The 22,188-nt window shown below is 42.5% G+C and overlaps 1 protein-coding gene across 1 annotated transcript in view; it reads right to left on the bottom strand.

The window, feature by feature from the left end:
• Positions 1-19,759: 19,759 nt before the first annotated feature.
• SOX9 (SRY (sex determining region Y)-box 9) overlaps positions 19,760-22,188 on the bottom strand; it is a 5,954-nt gene continuing 3,525 nt past the window's right edge. The window contains exon 4 of the mRNA XM_012001855.1: positions 19,760-22,187. Within this exon, the coding sequence (XP_011857245.1) occupies positions 21,780-22,187 (408 nt within the window). The 3' untranslated portion in view covers positions 19,760-21,779. The remainder of the gene's footprint in view (position 22,188) is intronic.

Here is a 22,188-nt window from a genome sequence, read left to right as displayed (position 1 = left end):
CTAGGAGAAAGGATTTCTGAACTAGGACAGTGGTTGCAGGGAAGAGGGGTATGGGTTAAAGGAATGTTTAGTAGGTAAAATCAGGAAGCCTTGGGGATTGATTGTAAAGGCATGGGAGTAGGGAGAGTTGAGGATGCTTTGAAAATTTTTAGCTGGATGGTGTTGAGACCCCTCACTCTAACAGAAAATAAAGACTTGGGGGACAAGATGACTTCAGTCTTGGACAAGTTGAAAAACTATGTGCAGATGAAGCTGTCTAGCCAGTGTGTCTATTTGTTTGACTACACCTCTGTGTCCTCATTAATGTATTAGTGGCTATGGAGTGCCTATCACATACTGTGTTTAAGGCATTGTTCTATTCATTCTAGCTCTATCAGGGAGAATTGAACATGACTTTTGCCTTCAAAGAATGTACAATCTAATAATAGGAGATAAGATACAACTACAAAAAATACTACTCCAAGAAAAAGTTCTTATTGCCATAAAATGGAATTCAGGGGTAATAACAGAAGGCTTTATAAAAGAAGGAGGTAACATTTGAGATGAGATTTGAAATCCAAGTAGAATTTGAATATACAGAGATTTACAGTTAAAAAGAAAGGCATCCCAGATGGAAGGAGGAATATAAACAAAAGCAGACCCAAGAGATTTGAGGATGAAAAAGGAAAGGGAGAAGGGGGGAGAAGAAGAGGAAGCAGGAGGAGGAGGAGAAAGAGAAGGAGAAAGAATAGGTTGTTTGATGTGAATGGAGCATAGAATGGTTGAACAGCAGGAGAATAGTAAGATACCAAATCAACAAGGTAAGTTGAACCAAGATTATGGAAGGCTTGCTTGTTTGTCTTTTATCTGTATTAGTTCCCCACCATCTTGGCTCACGATGTCTGAGCAATAATCAGTCTTGCCCCACACTTTCCTTGTTAAGACACATGCATTTACTCTTGGCATCACCCATCACGATGCTTGGCTATGGTGCTTCTCTTCTGAGTTGGTGGCCAGGCCCCTATGCCAAGGATGAGAGACCTGCTCTGTGCACCAGTGTTTCCTTCTGCTTTGCTACAGGAATAATCTGTACTCTATGATTTATGCCATGCCCTCAACCACTGACAAGCATGTTCACTTGGCCATTTTGCTATTTTCCCCTGGTAAGTATCTACTTGCATATCAATTTCCAGGGACAGAGCAGACTAGTAAAAATCAACAGGCTGGTATCTTGTAGGACTTACTTGCATAGCTGCTCCAAAAAAGTGATCAGGGTGAAAAAAAAAAAAAAAGTAACTGGTGCTACTGTGTTGACTTATAACCTGTATGAGCATCTGACATGTGCAGAGCCTTCCTTTCTGGTGGCTGACTCTATCTCCCCTTTCAGAGTTCCTCCTGTCTCCATGGCTTCTGAGAGATTCTAACTCTGAGAGTCGAGGAACCTTCCTAAGCTTTCGTTAATGTAAAGGGGTTTGGACATGAACTTGAATGGCTATTGAGCTGATTTTCCAGCTGACAGGAGATGGTTAATTGTATGCTGTCTATAGGAGTCTTACAAATCTGTCTGGCCATGTTAATAACAGTTTGAAATTTATGGCTTGAGACCATTGGGGGTGAAAATGAACTCAGGGCCCAGCAAGAGTAATAATCCCTTAGGTGGAAAATAAAGTCCAGTGGGCAGATCCCAGAGCCCTATAAAGAGAGATGATCAAAAGTAAACATGGTGCGAGTTCAGCAGCTCTGGTGGTATTATGTTCTCTCCTTCTGGGATATCATATGTCTTTTCAGAAGCATATACAGTCAGTTAAGAGTGGAACTAAGAGTTGGGGGTTATAACATAGTCTGCTTACGTGCTATAGGGATGGGAAATCTGCATCCTTTCCAGGAATCACCTCCTCCCTGCTATGGTTTTTGATTCTAATAATCAAAAGGCAAGAGAGGCAATTTATTATAACTGAATAAGTGAATAGATTTCTTTTTCTCCCTTGAATCCTGAGTCAAAATACAATAGTGACACTCATAGAAGGAAGAGACCCAATCTTTCTCCCAGAGAGAATATGGGGAACTTCTCCAGAGCTCTTCTGTTGCGGGATACATTCTTGTGTTATCTTTGGGAGGAGGCAGTGTCCGCAGCGATGTGAGCTGCAGCCCCCCTGCTGCAGCCCCCCTGCCCAGAAGCTTAGGGTCATAGGTGAGGATGTGGTGTGTGTCGTTTGCTGCCAGTTCCTTTCTTTCCAGCACTAGTTTGGTTCTCAGGCCTACCCTGACTCTGTGTCTCATTGGTTCCTCTGATTGCTGCTTCCTCATCTGTATACTTAGAAAGTAGGGCTAAAGGGCCCTACCTCTCAAGGTCACAGTGCGGATCAAAGGAGACAGGTGCAGAGCACAAGGTGCTAAACAAATAGAAGTCCAATAAATGGTGTTGCCTTACTTCTCATTTGCATTTGCAGGGCACATGCGCAATGGAAGGGACACATATGCAGTGGTTAGTGGAGGTTTCTGCTGGGAGCTGGAGTGCAGGGGTTCTTCCACTTATTTCTGTAATTTCTGTATTTGTAATAAGCTGTTCACAGTGTGTATGATATTTTTATAGTTGAAAAGGAAAGCTTAGCTGCATTCACAATAAAGAAAATTGAGGGTCTTTTATCATACCCTCCACACAGTGTGGTAGGTAAGGGGAAATGTGAATAGTAGTTACTTGGACTCATAGAGCGCATGACAAAAGGCAACAGCTGTGACAGTAGTTTTCAAGGGTTCTCTAGCTCGTGGGCTGAGCTGATCCCATTCCTTCCTTCACCATCCATGCAGCCACCTTAACACAGATGCACACAATCTATTTTAATCCAGTTGAGTGATCCCCACTCTCCCGCTCCATGAGATTGTACCTTCAACTACAAGGAGTGTATTTGACCAAAGGCCTGAGCATCTGCTTTCTGAAACTCAATGCCAAGTTTGCTCCAAAGCCACGACTCCCATAGGCTGCTCCTGACCAATGGTTGAGTGCAGCAAGGATGCTGTGCTAAGGAAGACCTGTTCTTGGGAGATTCAACTTTAGCTTGACAGTTCCCCTGTGGCCTTGGCCAGTGGTCTAGGAGGCTTTTACCAACCTTCTGTCCTTAACTCAGGGTCAGATTTGCATTGAGGCCTGATGGCTGTACCAACTTTTCCAGCTCTCTCTATCCCCTGCCCCATCTCCCTACCCTCACAAGCATTTCCTTTAATAAAATATTCACTTATGAGACTGGGCACGGTGGCTTATACCTGTAATTCCAGCACTTTGGAAGGCCAAGGCTGGAGGATCACTTGAGGCCAGGAGTTTGAGACCAGCCTGGGCAACACAGCAAGACTCTGTTACTACAAAGCCATTGAAAAAAAGAAATTAGCCACTACAGGTGGTGTGCACCTGTAGTCCTAGCTACTTGGGGGACTGAGGCAGGAGGGTCGCTTGGGCCCAGGAGTTCCACACTGCAGTGAGCTATGGTTGCGCCACCACACTCCAGCCAGGGAGACAGAGTAAGACCCTGTCACAAATAAAATAAAATGATAAAAAATAAAATCCGTGCTCATTTAATCTTATCTCAGCATCTACTTCTCAGTAGGCCCGGGCTAACACACTTCGGTTTGTTGTTTGTTCTTTATTTATTTGCTTTTGTTTTCCTATCTGCAATCTCTAGGAAGCCAAGTGGGAAGATCCTTGCTGGTTTCTCCCTCTGAGGAAAGAGGAAAATGCCATGATTCCCTGTATGGCCTCTCTTGGAACCATATTTTGAGGTACCCTACTTCCTTCTTGAGTGTCAGCAGAGCAACTGTAGGACTGGCATGAGATCTGGCCGTTTCTAGGAGAGCGAATACCTTTTGCCTCTTTGATGAGAAAACTAGACGAGACATTATTTAGCAATTCTTGAGCTCAGATTTTGGCATTATGACAGCGTGAATTCAAATTCTGCCCCAGCCACTTGCAAGCTGGGACCTAAGGTCATGAGCTTCTGGTTGTTCATCTATAACAAGTGGATCCCAGTACCTACCTCATAGGGCTGCTGTGAGGAGTAAAATAAAACGCATCCATCAGCCAGCTTGCAGTGTCTGCACTTAGCAGGTGCCCAGGTGCAATATCTTGATAGTTTGTGATGTTTATTCTCTTCCTCATTAGCATGCGTATGTGTCTGTATCTTGTCAATATAAACCAATATCTTAAAATGTATGAATCAGGCTTTTAAAAATATTTAAGTACACATTTTAAATTACAAAACCTAATGAATTGAATATATAAGGATTCTTGAGGGCAGAAATGCTTTTCACTCTTACTGTCATTTTTCCATATTCATATGAATGTATACTGATGTGTGTTTGTGAATACAGCACCAGCACTACGCTAGGATTGATGAGAAACACAAAAGTTGATCTGTTAGAGATCATGCCTCTGGGAAGATGTCAGTTCAGAAAGGAAATGCACAGTAACTACGATCCGGGATAGATGTATAGGAAAGATTAGGTGTCAGAATACGTATTTATCTCACTGATTTTAAAAAGCACATTTTGTCTTTCAGCCAATGGCATCTTACATTTGACCAAATGCAAGTTTGTGGAATATGTTTCGGTAGTTTAGAGGAAAGAAAGATTCTTTTAGCTTACCTTGAGCCTGGAGAGGAGAAGGCTCAGGAAAGGCTTGAACTTTTAGGATGGACAGAATTTGGGTAGAAGGCAATGGGGACAAGCACTTTGAGGGGAAGAATAGAATAAACAAAACATACAGGCAGTGAATGGGAGTAGCAGGGAGAGAGGTGAGAAAGGCAAGGTGGGATAGGGAAGCTCAGGGGTTTGTGGATTTTATTATGCAAATCAGAGAGGGTCAACAGAACTCTTGCATGAGAGGGTGGGGAAGTAGCAGCGAATAATTAGGGCTGTGTTTCAGGATTTGATTTGACAGGGGCACAGAGGTCAATGGGAGGTAAAGCGTGAGGTGACTTGGAAGGCTATTATGACAGCCTGGTGGAGAAGTGATGGAGAGAAAGGGAAGCCCAATTCTTGGCCCCATACAATGCAGCAGTCATTATCTCATGTGTCCTTTGAAATGACCTTGGAAATTGTTGGGAAAATTAAATGAATTGACTCTGTCTTCCCCAGCTTCAGTTATCTGCTTCAGTCTCACCGCAAGCTTGAACAGACCTTGCCCCAACTCTAATCCCCATGGCTGTGCCTTGTGGGAGGTGTGGTGAGAGGCTGTCCATTTTGGTTGCTTTGTTTTCATGCCCTCCACATGTTTGGCAGTGGTGTGGCTTCACTTGCATCCTGGAGGTGGCCTTAGTTCTTTAGTGTTTGGATGGAGGAGACATAGGCCCCGGTTTTTACTTGTAGCAGCTCCTAAGTGTGTTCCCCAGTGCGGGGGAAAAACTGGAAACACAGAAGCCATAGCTTTTGGTGTGTGACTGTGGCATTTAGGGAAGTTTTCAAATTGAGGTCATCAGAAAGAAATCTTTGCATCCAGACCCAAAGCCAAGGCCACCTGGACTTAGGCTTTCTGATGATTCCAGTAATTTGGGAAGCAGGTGCCAGTAAGGGCACAAAGGAGTACTCAGATCAGGACAGAAACGATTTAGGAGAACTGCTAATTTTCTAGTTCTATAAGAAGTCATTTGATATCTTCCTTCCCTCTCCACATCCCTCCATTCCTCCCCTCCTTCCTCCCTCTCTTCATTTCTTCCTTCTATTCTTCCCTCCTGCCACTGATGTTTGTTGAGGGCTTACTACGTGCCAGGTACTCTGCAAAGAGTGCAATGCTGCACAGGTTGCTAAGTGCTACAGGTGGTACCTAAGAGGGAGGAAAGCACAACTCCTGTGGTCCAGATGCTTGAGAAGTGTTGCTGTCAAGGAGGCAAAGCTGTATAAAACATTTGGGAGGCAATGACAACACAAAATACAAGAAATATCTACATAACACAGGAACAAGACATAGGAACATAGAACACAGAGTTCAAGGGTGACTGACTCCGGTTCTTTGGAGAAGATGATTCAAGTCTTCAAAGTTCTAAACAAGGAGAGGTAATAGGAAGGGGTATATCCCAGACTGAGGATCTCATGAAATGCAGCCATAATTATTCACCGCTACCTCCCCACCCTCTCATGCAAGAGTTCTGTTGACCCTCTCTGATTTGCATAATAAAATCCAGAAATCCCTGAGCTTCCCTATGCAACCTTGCCTTTCTCACTATCTCCCCGCCACTGCCATTCACTACGTGTATGTTTTGTTTATTCTATTTTTTCCCTTAAAGTGTTTGTCCCCGTTGTCTTCTACCCAAATTCTGTTCATGCCACAACGCCACAACGTCAAGCCTTTCCTGAGCCTTATCCTCTCCACTCTTGTGCCCAAGCTAAAAGAATCATTAATTCCTTTAAACTACCAAAGAATATTGAACGAACTTGCATTTGGTCAAATCTAAGATGCCATTGGCTGAAAGACAAAATATGCTTTTTAAAATCAATGCAAAAAATAGGTATTCTGACACCTGAATCTTTCCTATACATGTATCCCAGATCGTAGTTACTGTGCATGGGTTGTTCTCCCTTTCTGAAATGCCATCTTCTTTTTGTTTGTTTATTTTTGGTTTTTTGGAGACGGAGTTTCGCTCTTGTTGCCAAGGCTGTAGTGGAGTGGTGGGATCTCGGCTCAGTGAAGCCTCCTTCTCCTGGGTTCAAGTGATTCTCCTGCCTCAGCCTCCTGAATAGCTGGGATTACACGTGCCCACCACCACGTCCATCCTGAGTAGCTGGGATTACAGGCACCCGCCACCACGTCCAGCTAAGTTTTGTATTTTTATTAGAGATAGGGTTTCGCCATGTTGGCCAGGCTGCTCTTGAACTCCTGACCTCAGGTGACCCGCCCACCTTGGCCTCCCATGAATGCCACCTTCTTAAAGGTATGGTCTCTAACAGATCAACTCAACTGGGGCAGTTTTCCTTCTTCCCCCACCCAACCCTCCTCAATCCGAGGACATCTGGAAATATCTGGAGACAATATTGGGTTGTTGAAACTAGGGAGGGTTGTTATTAGCATTTAGTGGGTAGAGGCCAAGGATGCTGCTAAACACCAAGTCCCCCTGCAACAAAATGCCACAAAATGCAGTTGTGCCAAGGCTATGAAACCCACATGAATCATCTCACAATGCAATGGGGCATGGGACTGATTATCCAGAGAGATGGCTGGAGATGGATCCATTGAGGAGCGGTGTGCTTGAAAAGGATTATAAAGTTTCACAGAGTGATCTATAGGATCCCATGCTGTTGGTTCCTGAACAATCCAGAAACAAGACAACTGGTGCTTCCAAGTGTTTGGATGACAGTATAAGTGAGGAGACAATGGCACCAACTGCAGCCTGAACTGCAATAGCATTTTCTGGGCAGATGGCTCTGAAGAGATGCACTGGGAAGGAAAAATGAACAGGACATGCAGACTCGCTCCTGCTCCATAAGGAAGGAAGAACAGTCATCGAAAGTTCAATTTTGGTACTTTCATGTGACCGTGTCTTCAGAGACCTAGCTTTGAACTTGGGGCCGTAGGGACTTTGCCTTTTGTTTTAAAAATGACACTCTTTCATTCCATCTTGAAGGGCAAGTTGCTCTATCAATTAGTTTCTAACATTTTTCTTCAACCCAAGATCATTTATCTTAGGTTTTCTGGACTTGAGATAATTTGCACTGCAGACTTTGAGATAATTTGCACTGCGAGCCCTGTTTTGTGTGTTTGTTTTAATAAGCTGAAGTAAAAACAGAAACAAAACAAAAAGTCCTCCTCGGAAGAAAACCTGTTGTTTTCGTGAGAAGCTTTTGCTCCTGTCTCTGATGCTCCTTCCACGGAATGCTCTTCTATCAGGGCTTCTGAGGACACTGCCTCCTCCCTGAAAAGGCCGCCTTTCCTTTCAGGTCCCTGGAGTGTTGCTGGGTGGGTGATGTTCACTTCTGGTTCCCATTCATTGTCCTAAAAGGAGCTTGTGGGGTCTGGTGTGGAGTGTGTGTGCACGCGTGCATGTGTGAGCTTTGCCTCTGGGAACAGGCAAAAGAGCAAGAGAGGAACAGATGGGCCCCCTGAGCTTCTCTTTGGCCTGAAAAATGAAAGGCGGAGAAAATTGTAATAAAAAACGGAAACAGCTGTGGCAGGACAACAGCAGCTTGTGGGGTGGGCCTAAGCCTGAGGGGGGGTTGCAGTCTGTCAAGATTCTGCTCCTCGGCTGGTTGGGTATCACCAAAAAGAGTGTCCGGAGGTCATCAGATGTGCCCTGTGGCCTTCCTCCCTCTTCACTCTCCAAGCCAGACTATAAAAACAGAGATTGAATGATTTTTTTAATATATCAGAGAACATGGACAAAGAGGTACCATAACTGCCACTGAACTTATCCATGCAACATGACTGTTCTTTCTTCGATCTCATGTAAATTCCCCCAACTTTGTTGAAACCTGTTTTTTGTTGGGTTCTTGGCACATAAAGTCAGCAGCAGGTTAAGATGGCATTTGCCAATGACCGACCAGGATGATTCACTGAATAAGCAGAAAAGACATTTAGTCATAATCATTGGCTCCCATTCAAGAACAACTGGACTCTTTCTCCAGAGGGACTTTTAGACCGGGTAGCTCTGAGAAATGAAGACTGAAAATGTGACAACTTGAAGGAAGACTGCAGCTATCATATCAGAAGAGACAAAGAGTTTCTGAGAAAGTGAGGAGTTTGCTACTCCTTCTCTACTTCCCACCATCAATAATGAATAGTAATGATCATTTCAGTTGAATCACTAATGCAGTAATAAAGTGTAACTTTGCTATGTAGAGCAATCCAGTTGATAATCAAATGACAAGTGGCTGTACAAATCAGGATATTACTTTTTGTCAGGTAACCTATTTATTTATTAAGCAACCTTTTATTTTTTATTTGGTATTTAAAAGCAACACACATTTAGATGATGAATTTTAGAAGCTAGGGAACTCCTGACCATAAGCTCTTTATTTGCTTGACTCCCTTGATTATGTTTAATGAAGAAACATAAATATCCATAATTTATTAACATCATTTGTTTAACATTGGTCTCTTTCTACTAGGTGTGGGGTCCCTCTGTCCTGTTCACCTCTGTGCCATTAGCTTCTAGCATGAGCCTGACAGGTAGTAGATGAGCAAGAAACATTGGTTGTCTTGACGATTATGACTTCCTGGGCAATGTGGCTGGATAGACCTGAGCATGTCAGTTCTTTCCACACTGTATGCCCACGAGGACGGTTTTGATGAACAGCTGTGGGCGCTGGTCTCTAGCCGGAAGCTGGATTTTATTTGGTCCCATGTCCATTGATTGACTACTATGCATGGCTGATTTCTGTTATGCTGTTGGCTCAGGTTGTGTTCCTGCCGTCTTAATTTTGTTGTCTAGCATGAGATGCAAGCTTGGTTCTCATAGTTGCCGACTTGCACTGTGGTTGAATCAAAATGATCAGATAACACAGGTGAACATTGGAGGGAAAGGAGTCTTGGTGGGAATAGGGGCTCAAGGGGCAGAGGCATTGGGGAGACTTAAATATGCCATGTCATTTTTTTCCCCTTAAATCCCAGAAAACAGCTGCAGGTGGAGAATGGGATGGATTTCAAGAATTCTTCATGGAGGCAGGGGTTCACACAGGGGCCAGCTGGGTGATGAAATCCACTGAGAGGTCAGATGTGTGCTCATGTTCAGTGAAGACTTCAGAAATTTCAGGGACTTTCAAAATTGGCTCTGGAGGGAGGCAGATCTGTTGACTGGGAAGGACTCACACATGATGATTCTGAGACACGGGCCTCAACTAAGAGGGAAAATGAGGACCCAGACTCCTTCTAGTTCTGCTTTGGGAAACCCTTGAAGAGAAGTGTCTCTTCTAAATTTACAGAGATGTGGGACATTCAGAATAGGAGCAAATCTTACGGTTTCCAGGGGCTTTAAGCTATAAAGTGCAGAAGTCCCACAAACATTGTCTTTCCAAAGGTCCTTTATTTGCATAGATGTGGGTCAGCTCCTCACAGTTCCAGGAATTAGAGCAATTTGCATAAGTGCCACCTAGAGGGCCAGATGTTTATTTGGGCTTTAACTTTCCCCCCTTATCCCTTGACTTCTTCCACCTCCCAAGCTGCCTGTAAGTGAGCCTGAAAGTCTCACATTAGACACTCCTGAATTCCCAGCCCTATTTGTCACCAGCTGGACCTAGAGGACCAGCATAATCAGCTTCTTCACAGAGCTTGGCACGTCCCCACATGGGTCTAGCTAGATTCATACAGTGCCGAGGCAGCTGCAAAAATGAAAAGTCAAAAGAAAAACGGATATCTGAACTCTTCCTATCCAAATAAAGGAAATAAACATCTGGGTTCCAAAAAGAGTGTCAGGGTCATCAGATCTGATGTCCCTCGAATTCCATAAGGCCAAACAGTGTGCAAGGGAACTGGATAGGGCATTGAGGAAGAAGGGGTGTTGGAAATGTAAGGTGAAAGCATGAGATGCCATTTTACACCCACAAAAGTGGGTGTCGCAAATACAAAATCTGACAACAGATGGGAGTGTTGATGTAGAGGAACTGTAACTCTCCTTCCCTGCTTGTGGGAGTATAAAATGATTTAAGCACTTTGGAAAATGCTTTGGCAATTTTTTGGTAAGATTGAACGTTTATCTATTCTATGACTCAGCAATCACATTTCTAGGTATTTACCCAGGAGAGATTTATATCAGCTTTATTCACAATAGCCCCAAACTAGAGAGTGCAAATGTCCGCCAGCAGGAAAATAGATAAACAGAATCTTGCAGATTCATGCAATGGAGTACTAGTTAGGCAGAGAAAAGAATAAACTACTGATACATGCAATGACATTGAGGAATCTCAAAAATTATTTTACGCAAAACAAACCAGATATGAATGGGTACCTATTGTATAATTTCTTTCATATCAAGTTCAAGAACAGATTCTGATCAAGGTTGTTAGAGATCAGACCAGTGGTTGTCTATGGAAATGAAGACGGACTGAAACAGGGAATGAGCAAATGTTCTTGGGTGAGTAGTTTGTTCTCTAATTTGACTGGTGTGGTAGTTGCTCAAATGTACACACATATCAAAAATCATCAAGTTGCACACTTAAGACCTATGCGTTTCACTGCATGTAAAGGATTTAAAAAAAAAAACAAAAAACCAAGCAAACATACAAAAAAACCCCGTAATAAAGCAAGACAGGAGTCCAAGAGGGGAAAGGGAATCTGTAAAGGATGCTTTTTTAAGGGTTGTTTCATCAATGGATACTCATCCTCCCTTCACTGGGGAGGTATAGTGTGTTACTCATTGACCCCAGGTTGAGTAAATGGGGCTTTATTTTATTTTTTTTTAAGATTAATTTTTTTATGATTAATTTTTTTTCTCTTTTTTATTATACTTTAAGTTCTAGGGTACATATGCACTATGTGCAGGTCCGTTACATATGTATACATGTGCCATGTTGGTGTGCTGTACCCATTAAATCGTCATTTACATTAGGTATATCTCCTAATGCTATCCCTCCTCCCTCTCCCCACCTCACAACAGGCCCCCGTGTGTGATGTTCCCCTTCCTGTGTCCAAGTGTTCTCATTGTTCAATTCCCGCCTATGAGTGAGAACATGTGGTGTTTGGTTTTCTGTTCTTGTGATAGTTTGCTCAGAGTGATGGTTTCCAGCTGCATCCATGTCCCTACAAAGGACATGAGCTCATCCTTTTTTATGGCTGCATAGTATTCCATGGTGTATATGTGCCACATTTTCTAAATCCAGTCTGTCATTGATCGACATTTGGGTTGGTTCCAAGTCTTTGCTATTATGAATAGTGCCACAATAAACATATGAGTGCATGTGTCTTTATAGCAGCATGATTTATAATCCCTTGGGTATATAACCAATAATGGGATGGCTGGGTCAAATGGTATTTCTAGTTCTAGATCCTTGAGGAATCGCCACACTGTCTTCCACAATGGTTGAACTAGCTAAAGTCCCACCAACATTGTAAATATGTTCCTATTTCTCCACATCCTCTCCAGCACCTGTTGTTTCCTGACTTTTTAATGATCGCCATTCTAACTGGTGTGAGATGGTATCTCATTGTGGTTTTGATTTGCAATAAATGGGGCTTTAAAAGAGGTCACTTGCAAAGCTTTGAGAAGAGTTCTTGCAGTTGAGAAGCACGGAGAACTCGTGCTTGCCTTGGGAATCTAGTTATCTAGGGTGAGCTGTGAGAAGTGTTGACTTTTCTTGGGTAAGGGAGGGACATGTTTCCATCGACCAAATGTGGGTCCCTATCTGGAAGAGAGAGCAAACATGGCACCGTCGTGGGTCCTGTTTAGCAGAGTTACCTGCAAAGGTGAGGAAACCTCCGCAGAAAGAGGCTGGAGGTATTCTGAGCATGCTCTGTGGTGGGAAAGGCAGTGAAACTACCTGTCTAATAGAGATGTATCTGTCGGAGTCAAGACAGCCGCATGAATGAACAGTTCATGAAAGCGCCCAAGGGGAAGCAGTGCAGCGCTGCTCAGGTGCCTGGCCTGCCAGGAATACCAGCCTTAACCATCTACTAGGACTGGAGAATTTGGCACCATCCATATAAATACCCCTTTCTCTTACTTTTCCTCCCCTGTTAGTCTCATCCTCTTTGACTCTGTTAGGCAGACAGGAAAAAGCAGCCAGCTAGTGGGGGAGGGGAAAACAGGGAACATGCAGAGAAGTGTACGATCATCCTCTTCCCCAGAGTGGGTTTTCATCCTGGAGCATTTGTGCGTTGAGGAGGGAAGATTTACTATTAAGCCAATTTAGACATTTCCTGGGAGGGACATTTCAGTTTTGTAAAATGAGACTTAAACAAAGCATAAGAGGCTGGGTGTGGTGGCTCACTCCTGTAATCCCAGCACTTTGGGAGGCCGAGGTGGGCAGATCACCTGAGGTCAGGAGTTTGAGACCAGCCTGACTAACATAGTGAAACCCCGTCTCTACTAAAAATACAAAAATTATCCAGGTATAGTGGCAGGCACCTGTAATCCCAGCTCAGTCAGGAGGCTGAGGCAGGAGAATCGCTTGAACCCAGGAGGCAGAGGTTGCAGTGAGCCGATATCATGCCATTGCACTCCAGCCTGGGTGATAGAGCGAGACTCCATATCGAAATAATAATAATAATAGAAAAGAAAACAAAAGCATAGTAGTTTTTTGTTCCCCTATCATTCTGAGAATAATAGGAAAAGTCATGTCTCCCTCCCTTCCCACCCGCTTTCCTACTTCCTGTGAGCACTAAGGGCCAAGGGAAGATCCAGCTCCTGAATAAAATCCAGAGTCAATGAAGGCAAATAGAAAGTGCATTTTGATCATGATCCACATAGGTTACATGTGTTTCTAACTGACTACTAAGCATGTCCAACTACATTCCTATATTCCATGATTTGTTCAAATGACACCATCTTTCACTCTGCCACTGAAGGTAGGGCATAGAAGTTAGCCTCTATGTCACCTTCTCAGTGGTCTGCATACCAATAGTTCTCAACCCCCATCACTTCTAGCCCTTGAGTCCTCTCTTAGCCATCCATCCTCTCCATTTTTATTCCCGCTGCCTTGGCCTTGGCTCAGGCTTTATCTCTTCTATGATGGACTAAACTAGAGACTCCTAAGTGGTCTCCTTAATGATCTGGTTTCCTGGATTTTGACAGCAAAGTCAAAAGTCTGGGTTGGAGCAGGTGGAACAATGTCCACTTTTAAATTTGTATATATAGTTTTTGAAATAGACTCTTGCTATGTTGCCCAGGCTGGCCTCGAACTCCTGGGCTCAAGGGTTTCTCCCACCTCAGCCTCCTGAGTAGCTGGGATTACAAGCGCAAGCCACCACACCCAGCTGATGTCCTCTTTTTTAAAACACACAACAACTCTTGCCATTTCCTGGTTCACATCCTTAAGTTCACTATGATTCTGCTTATCTCTTAACTAATTTTCTGCTATTTACCTACCCATATCCGATACTAGTCACAGTGAACTAACTTATAATTGCCCCAAAGCACCAGCCTGTTGAATATTTCCATGTTCTTGCACAGTCCCTCCTCTGTGCCTTAGTGTCTTTCTTTAGCTGGACAATTTCCCTCTACTCCCCCTCCTCTGCATTCTTTATATACATCTCTAACTCAATGCTCAACAATCTTGTCTGTTTAATATCTTTATCTTCACCCTTCTTTTTGTGAGCTCCTTATCTTATTAGTTTTGAAGCCCAACTGCTACCTGGCATATAGTGAACATTAATCAAATGTTCATTTAATTTAATTGATAATTTAGTTAATGAGTTATTGATTTTTTTTTTTTTTTTTTTTTTTTTTTTTGCCTTCTAACCCCTAATACTTGATTCCCATCTCAGGATCTGGGAGAATACAGCAACTTAATACACCAATGAATTCATCAATAAATGCTGACTGAGCTCCTGTTATGTGTCAAACACTTTCCCAGGTAATGGAGATAAATTGAGAACAAGATGAAGTTCAAAGCCTTAGTTGGAGGAGACAAACACGTAAATGACAAAGATTATTTCAGGAAGTGATGGTGTTACAAAAATGGAATAATGGATTAGTGAGGATTGAGGTGATGGCAGTGTGGACTACTATATCCAGGATGGGCAGGGAAGGCCCCTTGGACCAAATGGCCCCTTGGTCGGTCCGTTTCAGCTGATAACTGAAAGATGAAAAAGAAATAACAGGGAAACTGATGAAAGGGTCGTGAAAGTAGGGAGTGCAAAGGCCCTGAAACAGCAAAGAGTTTGAGAGCTTGAGAATGAGAAAGAAGGCAGAGGGGTGGGGCCTTGGGAATAAGGAGAGTAGTGGCAACAGATGAAGTCATAGAATTAGGCAAGGGCTACATTGTGCAGGGCAGCAGTCAGCAAATCTTTTCTGTAAAGGGACCAGCTAGTAAATATTTTGTGCTTTGTTGGCTACTGCCTCTGTTTCAACTACTCAAGTCTGCCATGGAGCAGAAAAGCACATAGACAATCTGTGGACTAATGAGCATGACTTTGTTCCAATAAAACTTTATCTGCAACAATAGGAGGTGGGCCAGATTTGGTACATGGGCTGCGGTTTACCAACTCCTGGAGTAAGGCAGTTGAATCCTATGGTAAGGAATTTGGATTTTATTCCAAGAATAGGTAGCCATTGAGAGGTTTTGAATAGGGGGTCATATGGTCAGATTTTGCTTTGAAGAGGTTCCTGTAACATAATTTACAACATAAGAATTGTCTTTCTCCATTTATTATTCCTTTCCCATTATGAACTCTATTTCTAAATTTCTCTTGAAAACTGAGAGGATGGGGGGAGCCTCTGGTAGTTACCTATGTCGTTTACTAGTCACATGACCTTAGGTCAATTGCTTAATCTCTCTGAGCCTCAGTTTCCTTCTTCATAAAACTGTAATAAGAACACCTGTCTCAAAGGGTTGTTAAATGGATTACATGAGATCATGTATATACAACATCTGTCACAGTGACTGCCAAAGTAAGGGCTCAATAATGCAAATCCCTTTGCCATTTTTTTTCTTCCATTGGGCCTGTATATGTCATACTCCAGTCAAAACAGGAGGATATGTAAAACTTGGGTTGAAAAATCAATTGCACAATTACAGGATAGGTAAGAAATCACTTAACATAACATAACTGGGTGACTTGGCTGCTATAAGAGCTAATATGATTTTAATTTAAATTAATAGAAACATGATTCCTGATGACAAGAATGATGAATCTATTTGTCTTCCATGTTAGCCAAGTATTTGGAGTCCTGGAAAAAATCCGAGTGCACTCATTTGAGAATACTAGTAAGTGAAGTACATTCGAAGAAGGCTGTCAAATATAAAAGGGTTTGGGAACCCTATCATACGTAAAATGTATTGTAAGTGTTTAGATTGGGAAGAGTAAAAGAAAACTTTAAAACTGCACACATAGTTGAAAGGCTGTCACTAGGAAGAAGGATAAGACACACATTATTCTGCTGTGGAGGTGGGCCACCTTGGGCCATTGCATGGAAAGTGCAGAGGTAAGATTTTTCCACATTTAAAGATCTCCATGGTGCATGTGAGCTCTCAATCCATGCAGGTATTCCGGAAGCGATGAAGAAGTATTCAATAGCTGAGATAATGTATAAGAGATTTTTGCAATGCAAACACAAATAAATTAAAAGACCTTTCTTTATACCTTCCTCATTTCTGATTCCTTCCTCATTTCTGCAGGCTACATTAACCAAGTCTCTAGAGATCCAAAGACTCTTTGGATACTAGGGACTGAATTTTTCTCTTGGGGTCTCTGCTAAAAAGAGGATTATGAGACCCATGAATCCATGGTTCATTAAGAGGTAGAGAGACTAATAGAGGGTTATTGGGGGGTAGGGCAGAGGGGCAGGAGAGAGTGACTAAGGTAAAAATAGAGTGGGTTCCCTTTATGTAAATGGAGTCAATTTTATATCACTGAAAAAGAGATGAAGATCAGGAGAGGAAAAATGAACTCAGCATGTTCTCACCAAAACCATTTCCAAATCCATCAACTCCTCCTTCCCTGTGCCTGTTCTCCCAATTGGCCCTAATGAGTTGCATTTTTCCCCCATGGCATGCAAACAAGGAAAGACCAGGAAGTACTATTTATTTTTGCCTGCCTCTTCTTCATGAAAATGTAAGCCCCGTGGGGCAGTCTTTCTTGTTCATGGCTGCATCCTAATCAAATGTTTACAGAAAGAATGAGGAGTGGGAATCATTCGAGAGTGGAGTATGACAGCAGGAAATAATGGTGATCGGATGAAGCTCAATATAAAATCCTGAATACTCAAGGGACGTGTCTAGCCATAGCTTCAGGGAACTATTGCCCCAAATTTAGCCTGGTTGTTTTCTGAGATTACCTGGCCCATGTCGTATCTGGTCAAAAAAGAACGATTCTCCAGAAATTCAGAGTAAAATAGTTCTAGTCTGTGCTTGATGGAAGAGGAATAGCTCAATCAGGGCCCAGCAGAGTTTTCAGCTGTCGGAGTCAAGGGGAGACTCTGAGAAAATGCAGGGGAGAGGTGGCAAAGAAAGGAAAAAAAGGTATGAGCAGGAAGAGGGAAGGGAAAGAATAGAAGGGCAGGTCATTGCGTTTCTTGTGTGCAAGAAATCTGTCTTATGCCCACAAGTGAAGGTCATTCGAGAAGCGAAAATTCATTTGACTCTCAGAGGGATGAGAAACTGTGTAAAGACAAGTGGTAGAGTGTTATTGCAGAGATTCCAGTGTCTTCTTTGGCAATACCATCATGTTCATGGATACAATGGAAGGGCACCTACTATGTTTCAGGTACTGTTGGGAACAGAAAGAAAAGTATCTTGCTATCTTCTATGGCAGCCTCTAATGCTGCAGTTTACTGGCTAGTAGGTGTGGTCAGGGGCGGATCCAGCTTTTGTGGGGCATGAAGCTTATTCTTTTTTTTTTTTTTTTTTTTTTAAAGGAAAAGCTCTTTAAGAAAAAGAATTTAAATTTTAAAAAGTCAAGAATAAGTCTAGAGCCTTAAAAGGAGCCTGTGCTTTTGAGAGGCACTGAAGCTTGGACTTTGTTTGCTTCATAGTAAATCCATCTCTGGCTGTAGTGATAGTTCATCAATTACTTTAATATAAAAAGTGCCACCATGCTGCCTCAAAAACATTCATTTTGGAAATCAGGGAAGGAAAGGGATGGGATGGAGCTGAAGTGGGAAAGTCAAACAGCTCAAACGAATCCACATGGTTCTATTTTAATAATAGAGCAAAAGACTGATTCTTAAATGAGTTTATTTTTATTCCCTTTTGCTAAAAATTCCAGTTTTGTTAAAATGGTTAGCAAAGAAAAGGTTTTATTTTAAGTACAAACAAACAAATAAATAACCCTGGATCTACATACAAACTCTTTCCTTTCCGGTGTAGAGGACTCTCCTTGGTTTCCAATCAATATGTTGCTGTTGCCAGGGTGATAAGCTCTGTGCTTCTGGATTTAGACTAAAAATTCCTCCAAAATATTTTATAATCTGTTGATGTTGGGCTTTGACTAGATCTGATAGATATGGGGGTGAGTGGGATTCTGAGGAATTCTCTCTCAGCACTCCTGTGTCTCTTGTGTTTTACTGTGTATCGGGTAGCTTATGAAACACTTTTTCCTGGGTATTACTCCCAGGAATTCTAATGCAGGGAGACTGCTGTACAGACCAGGAGACTCCAATGCAGTCAATTCCCAGATTGCTCTGGCTAAAATCTCCCCTATTAACAACCTGCTCTATGTAGGAGGAATTATAAACATACTCAGCAAAAGGGGAAACTGAGGCACAGGAAAGCAAAACAACTTGCCTCAGGTCCCTTCACAAGTTTCTGTTCAAACAGGACATTTCAGCTTCAAGAAGTCCTGGCAAAGGCCACATACTGGGAAAAAAGAGCATGTTTCTGGAAGAAAGAACAGTCCAACAAACATACAGATTTGCTAGGGAAGGGGGTAGTCACAGTGGAATGGTGTGTGTTGATTTTAATAGACAAAGGGATTAGAATGAATAAGGTAGACAAGAATTAGTGAACACCACAGAGACTTTTTAAAAGGACTTTGTGAGTGTTGGCAAGAGAAAAAAAAATAGAGATTTTGTAAGAGCGGAGGGCCTCAGTGCATGGAAGGCTATGTCACAAACAAGGAACAGAATTTGATGTCTGAAGGGGTAGGGAAGGATTTGCACAGTCCCCCGCAGATCACAGGCCCTCAATCAATGTTTGTCGAAGGAATTTGCAAAGGAGGCCGAGTACTAATGTAGACTCGATTTGATAACTACCATTTTCCTGGTTGCCATGTTCCTGGTGTGGGATGTCAGCCAGGAATCCAATAAGCAGAAACAGACAATGTGAGGTAATGCCAGAGAGGTTGGACTCTGGTGAAGACTGTCAGAGACACAGGCCTAGTAGTAAAGCTAGCCTGAGAGGGTGAAGGTGACTGACTCTTTAGAGACACTTCTCCAATCAGCTGGGGTGTGGGAGTGGGGGTGGGGAGGTGTGCCCATGTGAGGGAAAGAGTGATTTCATCTATTTAATGAAAAATGACCTGAACGTTTCTCTGAACCTGGAAACTCCCCATCTAACCGGGGCCAAGGAAAACAGGATTAGGTCTTGTTTCTTCTACAATGGCTTTGCGTCTGCTTAGAATGAGTTAAACTGGAGGGAGCAGAAAAATCATCCCCTTTCATTGTTTCTGCAGAGAAATCTGGAAGGCTCTGAATCATTTAATGGGTTAATACGACAGGCTTCCCTCTGGTTCCCTGTAGACATTGTTTTTCTTTGGCTTCCTTTGCTTTTTAAATGGACACTCCATTTCTTGGGTATGTGTTCATAGGACAGACAGTTTGCCATATTAAAACCAGAGAAACAAGTCACCCCTCTGGCATTCTGTCTACTGACGAGCTCCTGATTTCAGTCTAATATTCCCTCTGACCTCCACAAGGGACAGCTTTTGCCCTGAAGCATGAGGTCATGAAAACCACAACAAACATTTTTGCCAGAGTGGGCAACTACTGACATGTAATTTTCTGTGTGATCGAAATATTCAAGTGGCACTTTTTCAAGATTTCTCTGCCTAGATGTTTGGAGATACACAGTCTTTTCCTCAGCGTGTTTTCTAGGATTGCCAAAGGTGCTCATAAAAAACATCACAGTCGTCAGCACTTCGCGATGTCTTTTGTGCTCAAATTTGCCAAGTCGTCCAACAGGAGAACTGGGTGAATAAATCCACAGGGCCATTTTCTTTTTAATGCAATGTATATTTATTGTAAACAATAATATACAAAAAAAAAGAGAGAAAGAAAAAGGGAAAGGTAAGTTTCACGGAGAGAACAAAAGGTTTGGGGGTGGGAGGGAAACAAGTGAAACAAACAAAACATGTACACAAACCAAAGCTTACCTAAAGACAAAATATGATTTAAATGCCAGGTTTCTTAAGTTACAGAAATATCTTTTTAAAAAGATCTGCTTTTATACAGAAATTGAAGGATGCCATATTATGAGTGCTTTAAGATTTTATTCTACTGACTTCTAAAACTGTTAATATATCTTTTTTTAAATAAAAAAAAAAAAGTTTGCTGTCTTTTTTAAAAAGCAATCCTCAAAACTCTCCAGCCACAGCAGTAATTAAGATTAAGGTCTGTCAGTGGGCTGATCCCCTCCAGGTAGCCTCCCTCACTCCAAGAGAAGATGCAGAGGAATTATTGATGACACATGCTTGCATTGTTTTTGTGTCCACACACACACACACACACACACACACACACACACACACGATGTAGGGTGGCCCAAAGGTCTGTGGCAGAAAACGCTGCAAATGACTCAGTGATACACTACATTTGCAATCTCTCATTTGTACAAAAAGAGAAACAAGTTTCCAGTTTGTTTTCAACAAAAAGAAAAAAGGGATGGACAAAAAGGCATTTATACAAATCTAGGATGAGGAATCCAAAGAAACTTGCTTTTAATAATAAAAAAAGATTAAAGAGATAAATAAAAAAAAAAAACTGGTTACAGTTAAGAACATAATTTAACAACAGATGACCATACCCTTTGAGGAAGGCTCCAACAACCTATTTTAAAGAAGGTAAAATTGAAAAAAAAAAAAATTTTTGTTTTAATTAAAACCTCTCCTTACAAAATAAATAATTTTAGCACGTGGAATGTCTTGAAGGTTAACTGCTGGTGTTCAGAGAGGCACAGGTGACAGAGCGAGCAGGCATCTGCCTTCCACATGGGGCCCAGGCAGGCAATGGGGGGCAGTGTGCTCGGGCACTTATTGGCTGCTGAAACATTCCCAGAACAGATTTTGTCTCCTTTGCTTGCCTTTACCTCTCTTAAGACTGCAGTGAACAAGCAAAGGCAGGAGGAAATGCACTAAAAGAGAACGCAAATGTTTCCCAGCAGCATGGTTTTAAGGCTCAAGGTGTTTTCTCTCGTTTAAAAATATATATATATATGATAAAGCTTACCAAATGCTTCTCTAAACTATTGTTTACTCTCATAATTGCAAAATAAGGCCTTTATTTTTTTTTAAGGCAGCTCCTCCTCGAATCGCAAAGCCTGAGGAATTAAGCAAAGTTAACCCCCAAAACTGATCGCATAACACAATTCTTTTTAAAATGTTAATACAACAGGAATTTTTTTTTTTTTTTGTAAGAGAAAGCAAATCTGTACAAAAATACTCTGGTTGCAAGAAAAGCTAGGGCACACTGTTCAACTAAGAGTAGTTTAGCTGTTGGAAAAATAAGAGCATTTAATTTTATCTAAAAATATGTATAAATCCCCTCAAAATGGTAATGAATCATACACAGTACATACTAAAAATATTTAAAATAGAGAATATTCCTCACAGAGGACTTTTTTCTTTAATTACTGCTAAAAAAATAATTACAAAGTCCAAACAGGCAGAGAGATTTAGCACACTGATCACACGATTCTCCATCATCCTCCACGCTTGCTCTGAAGAGGGTTTAAAAAGTCCAGTTTCTCGTTGATTTCGCTGCTCCATTTAGCCAAGGTTGGCCTGGCCACTGATTGGCCACAAGTGGGTAATGCGCTTGGATAGGTCATGTCTCTGTCTTGGAAATTTGGGTACGAGTTGCCTTTAGCTTAAATGTCTTTAAGGAAGAAGAAGAAGAAAACAAAAAACAAAATAAAAAACAAAACCCACAAATGTCCAAAGGGAATTCTGGTTGGTCCTCTCTTTCTTCGGTTATTTTTAGGATCATCTCGGCCATCTTCGCCCTTCATAGGAGGCCTCCTCAAGGTCGGGTGAGCTGTGTGTAGACGGGTTGTTCCCAGTGCTGGGGGCTGTGGGTCTGCGGGATGGAAGGAACCCCAGAGGTGTCGGCGATGGGGGTGTACATGGGGCGCTGGGCGGGGTTCATGTAGGTGAAGGTGGAGTAGAGGCCGGTGCCCTGGCCCGCCGCGTGGCTGTAGTAGGAGCTGGAGTTCTGGTGGTCGGTGTAGTCGTACTGCGAGCGGGTGATGGGCGGGTAGGAAGGGCTGTAGTGCGGAAGGTTGAAGGGGCTGTAGGCGATCTGCTGGGGCGAGTGCTGCTGCTGCTCGCTGTAGTGGCTGGGGCTCAGCTGCTCCGTCTTGATGTGCGTTCGCTGGGACTGGCCCGGCTCGCTGCTCAGTGTGGTCAGCGTGTGCGCCTGTGGCTGCTGC

The sequence above is a fragment of the Mandrillus leucophaeus genome, unplaced genomic scaffold (assembly GCF_000951045.1).
Source record: "Mandrillus leucophaeus isolate KB7577 unplaced genomic scaffold, Mleu.le_1.0 Scaffold1, whole genome shotgun sequence".
Classification (NCBI taxonomy): domain Eukaryota; kingdom Metazoa; phylum Chordata; class Mammalia; order Primates; family Cercopithecidae; genus Mandrillus; species Mandrillus leucophaeus.
Note: the sequence above shows the minus strand (reverse complement) of the source record. Positions and strands in the feature narration are given on the sequence as shown.